Raw genomic sequence first — 14,833 nt, 5'->3', positions numbered from 1 at the left:
GAAGATTAGATATATTACAGAGACAGTGCAACTAGGAAAGGCTGCAGTAAGCCAGACCACATGAGAACAGGTGTAGGAACTTATGGGATAGAAGAAATAAGGCTGAAAATTGTGTTACAGAGTCTCTTTAAAGTTGATGGGAGTCTTTTAAAAAAAGGAACCAGATACTTACCTAAGGAGAGGAGAGGGTCTGGGTCCTGTAGAGCCTTCCCTCTCCTCTCCCGGTGCTGCGCTGGCTTCCCGTTAAATTCCCCTGCCGCATGAGACTTCGGAAGTCTTCCCGAAGACAGACCATACTGCGCACGTGTGGTCAATTTTCACCCAATTATGAAAGAAATGATTGAAAACTGAGAACATTGAATGTAAATATAAGGAAACTACCACACGCCATTCAATTTTCATAAAAATTGATAAGCAAAATCTAGCACTCCCAATAGACTTTTATTGAACAAAAATGGGAAATCTGATTAGATTTCTTACTCGAATAAAAAAAAAAAAAGAGCTTTCGATCTCTCGGAAAAATCGGATAATTTTTATCGAATTGCTGTTATTGTATTGTGTGTTGCCACCTTTAGACCCTAAATTCTAACTTCCACATGATATGCAGGGTGTTACATTTTCTCCTGTACCTTTGCCGTATCATCCAGGGTCATCAGGGACCCCCCTTTAGCGTCACAGTTCTTCTGGCCTTCTTCCCAAGAAGCGGAGTTGTTTGATTCGAAGTAGCACTTGTTCTTGTATTTCTGCCACATATCTGGGCAGGACTGAAATCCACCTGTTGAAAACACAAACGGAAGAGATCTCACTACTGAATTGCTGCTGACAAAGCTAAAAACTGCTGAAAAAACAAAACAAACAAAAACACTTTACATGTATGTGACTGATTTTACATTGGGAGCTAATCCGTTTTTAACAGTTTTCAATCCTATAACCCAACCTAGGCAAAGTAGCCACCGCTAGATGGCGCTGCTGATAAAATCTTCCCCTTCACATCAAAGTGTTGGGCGTATCCCGACACTCTGATCACTGCTAGGTCGGCCACACTCCCTGCTCCACACAGTTTAAAGATTACGTGGGCACATTTGGCCTAATCTCTAGGGGCGCCGCAGATCTAGTCCAGCACCGCATCACCCCATGAGCATCATAGGGTGATGTTGGACTTCCTCTCCAGTAGAACACAGAATAAGAACGAAATGTGTTATCTGGTACATGTGCAAAGGGGCGGAGCTACAGTTTGTTTGCTGGCATCGGTGTGCTGTCCATCCCCCGTCCCCTCCTGTGTGCTGTTGCCATCCCCTCTGGTCTGGTCGCCTTCCCCATGTCCCCTCCGGTGTGTTTGTCTGCAAAAACCTTCCTCATTATGCCTTTATCTGTACAAACCCATGTGTGCTCTGAGTCACTCTCAAATCCTTTAATAGTACGTTAATCACACTTAAGTTTTAGTGAAATATCTAAGGTTTTCATACCTTACTGGTTTAATTTTTAGAACAGCCCAGCCAAAAGCTCTAGGGATCCTTAGCTAGGCATTTGTCTAGAAAGACTGATAAGGCTACTACTTGTACTTTTGATGGTACTGACTGCTAGGTTCATGTCGATAATGTTCTACAGTATCTCTTATAGGTAGACCTTCTCTGGTCTTCCACCGCATACGTATCAAGTTGGCGCCGGGGGACTTGGGCGCAGGATACAGCCGGTATGGCTTATCCTGCTCCTGCACAAGTTCCCGGCGTCTAATTACTATTCCCCCTCCAGGCCACCGTGGATGGTGGGGAATGATGTAATTCAGCTTCCAGCAATAGCTGGAGGCCGAATTATAGTGTTTTATATGTAACTTCAGCTCTGTCTTCTGACGGGCCGAAGTTACTCAGTGCTGCGCCCAAATCTGCTGCGCCGAAAACAACTGCTCTGCTTCCACCCACACAATATCCTTCACACTTTAGTGTAAATTATTTAGTGACATGGTATTTAAAACTCCATCTGAGAAACCCTTGTTTCTTAGGAGTACCTTTTCAGGATCCAGGCAGTTAGGTGAAGCCTCTGTAGGTTGGGATGGTATTGCCCTTCTGAGATAGTAGACCTCGCCGCAGAAGAAGAGGACACAGGTCCTTAAAGGGACACTGTAGGGGGGGGGGGGGGGGGGTCGGGGGGAAATGAGTTGAACTTACCCGGGGCTTCTAACGGCCCCCCGCAGACATCCTGCGCTCGCGCAGCCACTCACTGATGCTCCGGCCCCGCCTCCGGTTCACTTCTGGAATTTCAGACTTTAAAGTCTTAAAACCACTGCGCCTGTGTTTGCCATGTCCTCGATCCCGCTGATGTCATCAAGAGCGCACAGCGCAGGCCCAGTATGGTCTGTGTCTGCGCAGTACGCTCCTGGTGACATCAGCGGGAGCGAGGATGCAGCTGCGCAGGCGCAGTGGTTTTCTGACTTTAAAGTCAGAAATTCCAGAAGTGAACTGGAGGCGGGGCCAGAGCATCAGTGAGTGGCTGCGCGGGCACAGGATGTCTGCGGGGGACCATTAGAAGCCCCGGGTAAGTTCAGCTCATTTTCCCCCGACCCCCCCCCTACAGTATCCCTTTAACTGTAGCAAAATAAAGTTTCACTTACCAGGGGCTTCGACCAGTCCCGCCCCCAACCCCCCCCCCCCGGCAGCCATCCTGTGCACACGGCATGAAGAACTGATCCTCTGTTCCTCCGCCGCAGCTACCTTTTGGTCCATTGAGCCTGCGCAGCCTGCGTGTACTCTGGTACGCATTCACATCATCGAACACATATGTGGTTCACTCTTACTGTGCCTGCGCAGGATGTATTCGATGACGTGTATGCGTACCAGGGTACACACGTTCCAAGGGCTGCGCAGGCTCAGTGGACTACCGACTGATCAGTTGGCTAAACCGAAAGTTAGCTGCGGCGGGGGAAGAGAGGATTAGTTCTTCACACCGCGGGCACAGGAGGACTGAGGGGGGCTGGTCGAAGCCCTAGGTAAGTGAAACTCTTATTTTGTTACAGTTAAGTTTCCCTTTAATGGCCATGGACTTGACCAGAGAGAACCAAGCCCATCTTGGCCACCATGGTGCAATTAGAATTACCGTAGCTTTCTCTTGTGCATTCTTCCCCATTACGTTGGCAAGGAAGTTGAAGGAGGGAGGGGAAAGCATATAGAAGCTCTCTGCACAAGGGTATGACTAATGCAAGCATGGAACAGTAGTCTAAACCCTTCGCATTTTCTGGTTAGGTGAAAATAACCAATTTAAGAATCCACCTCTTATTGTGACCTCCTGGAAAATATCTGGACAAAAGTCCCACTCTTGCTTCCACTAGCGAGTTTCTGTTGAGTCTGTCTGCCCTCATATGTGGGTGGTTGTAAGGGACTTCACGTGGCTTTCTGCCCATGTCATAATCTCGAGAGATGAAGCAAGATCCTGGACTCTCAACCATGCTTACGTATTTAAGTATGATATGATCACAACATTGCCTGACCAATCAAAACATGTTGATCTCTCAGACTCTCCTAGAAGGCCACTATTACTGCTCTGAATGCTAAAAGTTACTTGAAGTTGGAGGGGTTCACCTTGAGGTCTGGACTCCAAACTCCCTGGACATGGAAATGCTGGAAGCGTGCCCCCCATCCACTAGAACTAGTATATGTAGTTATTTAGGCTGAAGGCTTTATAACCCATGGACATCCCTAATTGAGGTTTAGGAGATTTAACCACAAGGCCAGTGACTGCCTTGTCCTGGCATCTAGTGTTCTTGTGTGGTCTAGTTTTCTACACTCTCTGTGACAAGAAGGTTAAAAATCACTCACGGAGTGTTCTGCGCCCACTAGAATGCAAGATGTCATGGACCCTACAATAACGAGCACTTCTCAGTGTCATGCCAGAATTTTTCTGGTGAGCTTTTCTATTTTGTTTTCTGTGGCAAAAATATGGTTTCTGATACAGAGTCAAAAAGGTACCCCAGGAATATTGTAAATTGTAACAATGTACCTAATTTAAATTTTTGGAATTTATGACCCAGCTAATGGCATTTAGGGTCTGAAAACAAAAACACAGATCCTTTTCTAGGTCTTTTGCACTGTGGGACAGTATCAAGAAATTGTCCAGATATGGTATGATTCAGATTTCTTCTAAATGACGGGAAGCTGTCACTTCCGCCGTGATCTTTGTAAAGATCCAGGGAGAGGCAGCCAGACAGGAGGAAGGCCCGATATTGCAAATGGCAAATCAAGTTTCTGAATTCCCGGGCAAACCTCAAGAACTGCTGATGGACATGTGCAGTGGAGATCAAGAAAGGATTCAGGGGCCTCTGACTGACGATCTCGTGAAATTCACCTGATGGTTAGCAAACGACGAACACGTGGGAGTGAAATCCTCGGCATATGCAGATCACATCCTGGTCTATAAGCAGGGCCTTCTAGACTTTTTGCTGCCTGAGGGAAACTTGTGAGGATGAAACCCCCCCCCCCCCCCCCCCAACCCACTGATTTGGAATGACCGCACAGCACCCAACAATTTACTCATTGCTTCATTTAATGTTCTCACATGACATGCTGCAGCTCAACACAATAGCACACTGGCTGGCTGTGAGTCTGTGACAAACACACTGCTCACCCTCAGCCACTCCATTCCTCCTCAGTCAAAACAGCAGTGTCACCTCCTCCCTTCTGCTGTGCAAGTCAAATGAAATACTGCTTCTCTCCTGCCTCCCCCCTCCTCACTCACTGTCAGACTCCTCACACAGCACAACAAGCTGCTTTTCCCCAGTGATGACCTCTTCACCTCACTCTCCTTTCGTTTCTCCTCCTACTCTAACTGCATGCTGTAAGTGTAAACACAGTACAAACATGCCGCCCCTGTAATCTCTGCGCATGATGCAAATGTTTCACCTTCCTTCATGAGAGAACCGGCCCTGACTATAAGGGAAGTGACAGCCTTTTTCAAGGCTGCTGCCTTTTAGGGCCCTTTTATACTTACCGCGTTGTGTCACTCTCTTCTACTGCAGCTTATGGAAATGTCCATTATAGTCAACGGTACATGACACACTGCCTCCGATGCAGTGCAATGGAAGTGCTCCAGGTAATGCAGAAGCTGCAAAGCCGTACTGTGCGACTTCCACTGTAATCCCACAAGTGCACCTGAACTGCCATGTTATAGATTTTTTTTCTTCGGGTCGCACCGAGGCTATAGTGATAGCTCCAAATCACACTGCACCAAAGGAGGCTCAGGGGCTTTTCACAATTTCGTGATGCGGTTACGGCATTTAATCGCAGCCTAACGCTAGGGCAATGAAAGTTTAAGGGGCAGATCACACTACACGTGACGCAGTGCGCAGGAAATCCCTAATCTAACGCAAGCGCATATCTATGTTACCATACGACTCCTGTGACGATCTGCCGCGGACTGGACGTCATGTAAGTGTATGGCGACACACGTGCTTTAAAATGACCACCGCAAGATTTACGCGCTGCGCATGCACATTCCAGGAATACACTTTCACAGGAAGTGGACGCCACTTTTTGCTTGGCCTGCTGCCGGACGGGGATTACCGCGTATTAAGGCGGCAATCCCCGAAGGCCTGTTTTTGGGCATGCAGTCCCCTGCACCGCTACAACAGCCTATGAGCAGTGTGAAACCGCGGATTAGCTGATTTCGGTGGTCGGCTCTCAGGCGCCCTACGGCAGCAATGCTATGCTGCACGGGGCGCGTAATGGTAATTCAAGGCTTTGGCGGCTGCCAGACCCCAAATTACATCTCTCTCCGACATGCTTTTTTCCCAAACGCAAACGCAGGTCCTGCAGCATTTCTGCGGATTTCTGAGGCGATTCAGCCTCAATGCTAAGTATAGGAAAGTGGAAAATCGCTCTGAAAAGCGCCAGATCAGAGCGATTCTCCAAGTGTTTTTGTTACAGAAGCTGTTCAGTTCCAGCTCTACTGTAACAAAAAATAAAAACTGCTACTCCAAAATGCTCCAGAAATTGCTAGGCATATGTCTAGAATTGCTCAAAAAAAAAAAATCACTTCAAAAAGTGCCGAGCGTTTGCTCAAGCGATTTTAGGTGTGCACTGGCCCTATGGATGGTCAATGAAATGCAGGATTATGCAAATGCTGTATGCAAGTATAAGTAGTTTGAAAACTATGCTATTTTATGCAAATCACTACGAAGTCAATAGGAAGCGGAAATACATCAAACTTGTTTTCTTTTAAACGCATATAAAAACACATGAAAAACTCAATGCCTCTGCGCCACCATTGACCTTAATTATGTGCATTTTTGAAAAATATGCAACAAAACCAGTGTTTTTAAAAAAGCACATTGCAAAATGCAAGTATAGGCGTTTTTACATGTGGCCCATTTACTTGCAATATCAGTGTTTTCGCTGCGTTTTCCATAACGCCAGCGTTTTTGCTTAGTGCGTTTCCTGCCTCTATGTGTAACAATTTGCATCTCATTAACCATTTCTGTTTAAGATAATCTGTGACGTTGATGGCAACAAGAATTAGATTGTAAATTCCTTTGAGAACAGATTCATTCACCCCCTGGACACCTTGGGCCTGATTCACAAAGCGGTGCTAACAGCACTCTGGTGAAAAGCCCTTTATCATGCCTAAACTCAGTTTAGGCGTGATAAGTTTAGGGGCTCGATTCACAAAGCGGTGCTAACCCATTTAGAGACTTTAGGCATGATAACCTTTGCACCATGCTGGTGAAAAGCCAGTTTAGGGGCCTGATTCACAAAGCGGTGCTAACAGTTAGCACCCTGGTGAAAAGCCCTTTATCATGCCTAAACTCAGTTTAGGCATGATAAGTTTAGGTGTGATAAGTTTAGGTGTGATAAGTTTAGGCATGATAAGTTTAGGTGTGATAAGTTTAGGCATGATAAGTTTAAGCGCCAACTGCGTTAACACCGCAGTGCACAGCTGATCAAAAGTTTTACGCTAGCAAAGACTGGTGCACTTTGTATAAAGTTTAATGGTGCTGCTTTGCGTGGGGGACTTTGCAAGCGATCTAAACTTATCTAAACTTAGCATGCCTAAACTTATCACACCTAAACTTATCATGCCTAAACTTATCACACCTAAACTGGCTTTTCACCAGAGTGGTGCAATGGTTATCATGCCTAAAGTCTCTAACTGGGTTAGCACCGCTTTGTGAATCGAGCCCTAGGTGTGATAAGTTTAGGCATGATAAGTTTAGGTGTGATAAGTTTAGGCATGATAAGTTTAGATCGCTTGCAAAGTCCCGCACGCAAAGCAGCGCCATTAAACTTTATACGAAGTGCACCAGTCTTTGCTAGCGTAAAACTTTTGATCAGCTGTGCACTGCGGTGCTAACGCAGTTGGCGCTTAAACTTATCGGGCCTGATTCACAAAGCGGTGCTAACAGTTAGCACCCTGGTGAAAAGCCCTTTATCACGCCTAAACTCAGTTTAGGCATGATAAGTTTAGGTGTGATAAGTTTAGGTGTGATAAGTTTAGGCATGATAAGTTTAGGTGTGATAAGTTTAGGCATGATAAGTTTAGGCACCAACAGCGTTAGCACCGCAATGCACAGCTGATCAAAAGTTTTGCGCTAGCAAAGTCTGGTGCACTTCGCATAGAGTTTAATGGCGCTTCTTTGCGTGCGGGACTTTGCACGCTATCTACACTTATCTAAACTTTGCATGCCTAAAGTTATCACACCTAAACTTATCACACCTAAACTTATCACGCCTAAACTGGCTTTTCACCAGCGTGGTGCAATGGTTATCACGCCTAAAGTCTCTAAGGGCTCGATTCACCAAGCGGTGCTAACCCAGTTATCACGCCTAAAGGACTTTAGGCGTGATGACCTCTTCACCACTGAGTTAGCACCGTTTTTGCCTGCACTTCGCGCGAAGTTATCGCGCGCAAAGTTTTGCGCGCGCACCCGCACAGGCGCGCGCGCAAAGTCCCATAGGGTTTAATGGGCGCATCGCGCGAAGTGCGGGGCGCTTCGCGCGCACGCACGCGGGAGCGCGCGCAAAACTTTACGCGCGGAAACTTCGCGCGAAGCCCTTCTTATCATGCCTAAAGTGACTTTAGGCGTGAAGAGGGCCTTTTCACCACGGTGCTAACACTTTGCACCGCTTGGTGAATCGAGCCCTAACTGGGTTAGCACCGCTTTGTGAATCGAGCCCATCATGCCTTAACTTATCACACCTAAACTTACCACACCTAAACTTATCATGCCTAAACTGAGTTTAGGCGTGATAAAGGGCTTTTCACCAGCGTGCTAACACTTTGCACCGCTTTGTGAATCAAGCCCTAGGTGTGATAAGTTTAGGCATGATAAGTTTAAGCGCCAACTGCGTTAGCACCGCAGTGCGCAGCTGATCAAAAGTTTTGCGCTAGCAAAGACTGGTGCACTTCGTATAAAGTTTAATGGCGCTGCTTTGCGTGCGGGACTTTGCAAGCGATCTAAACTTATCTAAACTTAGCATGCCTAAACTTATCACACCTAAACTTATCATGCCTAAACTTATCACGCCTAAACTGGCTTTTCACCAGCATGGTGCAATGGTTATCATGCCTAGTGTGATAAGTTTAGGCATGATACGTTTAGGTGTGATAAGTTTAGGCATGCTAAGTTTAGATAAGTTTAGATCGCTTGCAAAGTCCCCCACGCAAAGCAGCGCCATTAAACTTTATACGAAGTACACCAGACTTTGCTAGCGTAAAACTTTTGATCAGCTGTGCACTGCGGTGCTAACGCAGTTGGCGCTTAAACTTATCATGCCTAAACTTATCACACCTAGGGCTCGATTCACCAAGCGGTGCAAAGTGTTAGCACCGTGGTGAAAAGGCCCTTATCACGCCTAAAGTCACTTTAGGCATGATAAGAAGAAACTCGCGCGAAGTTGCCGCGCGTACGCGCGTACGCGCGTAAGTGCGCGCGCAACACCCGACGCTTCGCGCGAAGCTCCCATTAAGCCCTATGGGACTTTGCGCGCGCTCTCACGCGCGTACGCGCGAACGCGCTTACGCGCGGTAACTTCGCGCGAAGAGCAGGAAAAATCGGTGATAACTCAGTGGTGAAAAGGTCATCACGCCTAAAGTCTTTTAGGCGTGATAACTGGGTTATCACCGCTTTGTGAATCGAGGCCCTAAACTTATCACACCTAAACTTATCACACCTAAACTTATCATGCCTAAACTGAGTTTAGGCATGATAAAGGACTTTTCACCAGGGTGCTAACTGTTAGCACCGCTTTGTGAATCAGGCCCATAATTCACAAAGCGGTGCTAACAGTTAGCACCCTGGTGAAAAGCCCTTTATCATGCCTAAACTCAGTTTAGGCATGATAAGTTTAGGTGTGATAAGTTTAGGCATGATAAGTTTAGGTGTGATAAGTTTAGGCATGCTAAGTTTAAGCGCCAACTGCGTTAGCACCGCAGTGCACAGCTGATCAAACGTTTTACGCTAGCAAAGACTGGTGCACTTTGTATAAAGTTTAATGGCGCTGCTTTGCGTGCGGGACTTTGCAAGCGATCTAAACTTATCTAAACTTAGCATGCCTAAACTTATCACACCTAAACTTATCACGCCTAAACTGGCTTTTCACCAGCATGGTGCAATGGTTATCATGCCTAAAGTCTTTTAGGCATGCTAACTGGGTTAGCACCGCTTTGTGAATCGAGCCCCTAAACTTATCACACCTAGGGCCTGATTCACAAAGCGGTGCAAAGTGTTTGCACGCCAGTGAAAAGCCCCTTATCACGCCTAAACTCACTTTAGGCGTGATAAGAAGAAACTCGCGCGAAGTAACCGCGCGTACGCGCGTAAGTGCGCGCGCAGCACCCGACGCTTCGCGCGAAGCTCCCATTAAACCCTATGGGACTTTGCGCGCGCACTCACGCGCGTACGCGCGAACGCGCTTACGCGCGGTAACTTCGCGCGAAGAGCAGGAAAAATCGGTGATAACTCAGTGGTGAAAAGGTCATCACGCCTAAAGTCTTTTAGGCGTGATAACTGGGTTATCACCGCTTTGTGAATCGAGGCCCTAGGGCTCGATTCACAAAGCGGTGCTAACCCAGTTAGCATGCCTAAAAGACTTTAGGCATGATAACCATTGCACCATGCTGGTGAAAAGCCAGTTTAGGCATGATAAGTTTAGGGGCTTGATTCACAAAGCGGTGCTAACAGTTAGCACGCTGGTGAAAAGCCCTTCATCATGCCTAAACTCTGTTTAGGCATGATAAGTTTAGGTGTGATAAGTTTAGGTGTGATAAGTTTAGGCATGCTAAGTTTAAGCGCCAACTGCGTTAGCACCGCAGTGCACAGCTGATCAAAAGTTTTACGCTAGCAAAGACTGGTGCACTTTGTATAAAGTTTACTGGCGCTGCTTTGTGTGCAGGACTTTGCAAGCGATCTAAACTGATCTAAACTTAGCATGCCTAAACTTATCACACCTAAACTTATCACGCCTAAACTGGCTTTTCACCAGCATGGTGCAATGGTTATCATGCCTAAAGTCTTTTAGGCATGCTAACTGGGTTAGCACCGCTTTGTGAATCGAGCCCGATAAGTTTAAGCACCAACTGCGTTAGCACCGCAGTGCACAGCTGATCAAAAGTTTTGTGCTAGCAAAGTCTGGTGCACATCGCATAGAGTTTAATGGTGCTGCTTTGCGTGCGGGACTTTGCACGCTATCTACACTTATCTAAACTTAGCATGCCTAAACTTATCACACCTAAACTTATCATGCCTAAACTTATCACGCCTAAACTGGCTTTTCACCAGCGTGGTGCAATGGTTATCATGCCTAAAGTCTCTAACTGGGTTAGCACAGCTTTGTGAATCGAGCCCAAGGGGCCTGATTCACAAAGCGGTGCTAACAGTTAGCACCATGGTGAAAAGCCCTTTATCATGCCTAAACTCAGTTTAGGCATGATAAGTTTAGGAGTGATAAGTTTAGGTGTGATAAGTTTAGGCATGATAAGTTTAGGTGTGATAAGTTTAGGCATGCTAAGTTTAAGCGCCAACTGCGTTAGCACCGCAGTGCACAGCTGATCAAAAGTTTTACGCTAGCAAAGACTGGTGCACTTTGTATAAAGTTTAGTGGCGCTGCTTTGCGTGCGGGACTTTGCAAGCGATCTAAACTTATCTAAACTTATCATGCCTAAACTTATCACACCTAAACTTATCACACCTAAACTTATCACGCCTAAACTGGCTTTTCACCAGCATGGTGCAATGGTTATCATGCCTAAAGTCTTTTAGGCATGCTAACTGGGTTAGCACCGCTTTGTGAATCGAGCCCAAGGTGTGATAAGTTTAGGCATGCTAAGTTTAGATAAGTGTAGATAGCATGCAAAGGGCTTGATTCACAAAGCGGTGCAAAGTGTTTGCACGCCAGTGAAAAGCCCCTTATCACGCCTAAACTCACTTTAGGCGTGATAAGAAGAAACTCGCGCGAAGTTACCGCGCGTACGCGCGTAAGTGCGCGCGCAGCACCCGACGCTTCGCGCGAAGCTCCCATTAAACCCTATGGGACTTTGCGCGCGCTCTCACGCGCGTACGCGCGGTATCTTCGCGCGAAGAGCAGGAAAAAGCGGTGATAACTCAGTGGTGAAAAGGTCATCACGCCTAAAGTCTTTTAGGCGTGATAACTGGGTTATCACCGCTTTGTGAATCGAGGCCAAAGTCCCGCACGCAAAGCAGCGCCATTAAACTCTATGCGGAGTGCACCAGACTTTGCTAGCGCAAAACTTTTGATCAGCTGTGCACTGCGGTGCTAACGCAGTTGGTGCTTAAACTTATCATGCCTAAACTTATCACACCTAAACTTATCATGCCTAAACTTATCACACCTAAACTTATCACACCTGGGGCTCGATTCACAAAGCGGTGCAAAGTGTTTGCACGCTGGTGAAAAGGCCCTTATCACGCCTAAACTCACTTTAGGCATGATAAGAAGAAACTCGCGCGAAGTTACCGCGCGTAAGTGCGCGCGCAGCACCCGGCGCTTCGCGCGAAGCTCCCATTAAGCCCTATGGGACTTTGCGCGCGCTCTCACGCGCGTACGCGCGAACGCGCGGTAACTTCGCGTGAAGAGCAGGAAAAAGCGGTGATAACTCAGTGGTGAAAAGGTCATCACGCCTAAAGTCTTTTAGGCGTGATAACTGGGTTATCACCGCTTTGTGAATCAAGCCCCTAAACTTATCATGCCTAAACTGAGTTTAGGCATGATAAAGGGCTTTTCACCAGGGTGCTAACTGTTAGCACCGCTTTGTGAATCAGGCCCCTAAACTTATCACGCCTAAACTGAGTTTAGGCGTGATAAAGGGCTTTTCACCACGGTGCTAACTGTTAGCACCGCTTTGTGAATCAGGCCCATAAACTTATCACGCCTAAACTGGCTTTTCACCAGCATGGTGCAATGGTTATCATGCCTAAAGTCTCTAACTGGGTTAGCACCGCTTTGTGAATCGAGCCCATCATGCCTAAACTTATCACGCCTAAACTTATCACGCCTAAACTGGCTTTTCACCAGCGTGGTGCAATGGTTATCATGCCTAAAGTCTCTAACTGGGTTAGCACCGCTTTGTGAATCGAGCTTCTTGTGGCTGGAAGACTGGTGGAATCCTCTGCTAATGTCAGTGGTGGTTCTACAGAGATACACATTTAGGGATTAGATTGTGAGCTCCTCTGAGGACAGTCAGTGACATGACTATGTACTCTGTACAGTGCTGCAGAAGATGTCAGTGCTATATAAATACATAATAATATTATGGTAGGACATTACAGTATAGTAGGATTAGATTGCGAGCTCCTCTGAATACAGTTAGTGACATGACTATGTACTCTATAAAGTGCTGCAGAAGATGTCAGTGCTATATAAATACATAATACTACTACGGTAGGACATTAGACTATGACTATGGTAGGATTAGATTGCGAGCTCCTCTGAGGACAGTCAGTGACATGACTATGTACTCTGTACAGTGCTGCAGAAGATGTCAGTGCTATATAAATACATAATAATATTATGGAAGGACATTAGACTATGACTATGCTAGGATTAGATTGTGAGCTCCTCTGAGGACAGTCAGTGACATGACTATGTACTCTGTAATGTGCTGCAGAAGATGTCAGTGCTATATAAATACATAATTATAATAATAATAATAATAATAATACGGTAGGACATCAGACTATGACCATGGTAGGGATTCAATTGTGCGCTCCTCTGAGGACAGTCAGTGACATGACTATGTACTCTGTAATGTGCTACAAAAGATGTCACTGCTATATAAATACATTATATGGTGTCACGGACGGTTGCGGGGCCGCAGACGCGTCCTGGAACCGCCCATGAAGAAAAAGCGATCGCACTCGATTCCCTGCATCGATTGCGCTTCAAATCGATACAATCTGGGTTGAGTGTGTAGGGGCAGCTGAAGTCCTTTTCTTAGCAGAGAGAGCACCATCCTAAAGGCTGGATGGCTCTTTTGATATGCTAATGAGCCTGAGCCTAATCTGCCCCAGAGAGTCCCTGGCTTCAAGCTGTGCTGATGGCCCATCCATCAGGTATAAGGTGACAAGCACCATGGCAGAAGCAATCTAGTTGGGGGGAAGCCAGACCCACTGGCTCCCTCCCAGCAGGGGAGGTGACACCTAGCTGGCTGCTCCAAACTTCAAAGAGCCTTTGCCTGGGAATAACCTGAGTCTCATAGCATATCCATAACTTCCCAGATCTGTCATATTTCTGGGGTTCCTGAGATGGCAGCTTCGCCAAACGTGGGGGAAGTGTAGCATGAGCCCCGGTGCTGGTTCTGAGGAAGTTTCAGAACATTCTGAGGTAAGGACTGCCAGTTAGGCAGTTTGAAAATGCCCTGATGATACCACAGGGGTCCCACCCCTCATGTCTGGTATCAGGGCGCTGGGTAAATCGAGACAGACCTGAAAATGTTAATAAATCCGCCCTGACCTGTACGGTTCTGTGAGATAGAGCCCATATATGGGTAGATATGATTTCTAGCCCCCAGGGCAAGGGGAGGGCTCATCTCATCTTCTAAGGGGGTGTATGGCTCCCCGCCCTCACTCCCTCCTACTGAATCAGGGGCATAAGAATGGCAGAGGAGCCAAACTCAGTGTCCTCCACCCTGAAAACACCTTGAACTCATCAGGTGCCAGCTTGAGGATATGCTGGCATCCACCTGGTCTGAACTCTGAACTTTGATTGAAACCCAGAACTCTGATTTTTCCCACAAAAAGGACATCTTTCCAGGAACTAAGTATTTTTCTCCCTTCTTTTATTTTTTATACTGGCTATTACTGTCCTAATAATTGTGATTTTAATAATTTAATAGTCTGTATATATTAATTATTTATATTGCGTGAATAAACGACTTTCTCCAAGTCATTCACTGTCCGCTACCCTGCTTATCAGCACACGCAGAACTGATCCCGGGTCTCTGAAGATACGCTACTGTTTGTTTGTTGTTGGCTAGACAGAATATCGTGTGTTTAACCGTTTTATTCGCAGGATTAGTCAGTCAGTTAGTGGGCTCCACGGTCCCATGATAACCGCGGTGGTGGCAGTTTACTCTGAACCAGTGGGTGAAGTTGTAATCATCCGTGTCTCACAGGCTCCCTTCTGAGTTGTCTGCGGCTAATTCTTAACGGTTCCTGCGCATTGACTGCGACCAGAGTTCGCACGATCTGTGCGCTGGCACCGTTTAGAAGGCTAAGTGCGGTCAGCCACTAGGGCTCCTGTGACAGTGTTAGGCAGCGGTTGGGACCTGTGTTGTGCTGAAAGTATCTGTGATAGCGCTAGCGAGAAACAAACTAATTCGTTGGTGTAGCTGG

General features: G+C 46.7%; 1 protein-coding gene across 2 annotated transcripts in view; it reads right to left on the bottom strand.

The window, feature by feature from the left end:
• The window catches only part of LOC137570323 (C-type lectin domain family 2 member D-like), a 106,550-nt gene that overhangs the window by 30,925 nt on the left and 60,792 nt on the right, over positions 1–14,833 (bottom strand). For both annotated transcript variants that reach the window (XM_068278969.1, XM_068278970.1), the window contains one exon: positions 630–775. In XM_068278969.1, coding sequence (XP_068135070.1) covers positions 630–775 — 146 coding nt within the window. The remainder of the gene's footprint in view (positions 1–629; positions 776–14,833) is intronic.

This window comes from Hyperolius riggenbachi, chromosome 4 (genome assembly GCF_040937935.1).
Source record: "Hyperolius riggenbachi isolate aHypRig1 chromosome 4, aHypRig1.pri, whole genome shotgun sequence".
Taxonomy (NCBI): domain Eukaryota; kingdom Metazoa; phylum Chordata; class Amphibia; order Anura; family Hyperoliidae; genus Hyperolius; species Hyperolius riggenbachi.
Note: the sequence above shows the minus strand (reverse complement) of the source record. Positions and strands in the feature narration are given on the sequence as shown.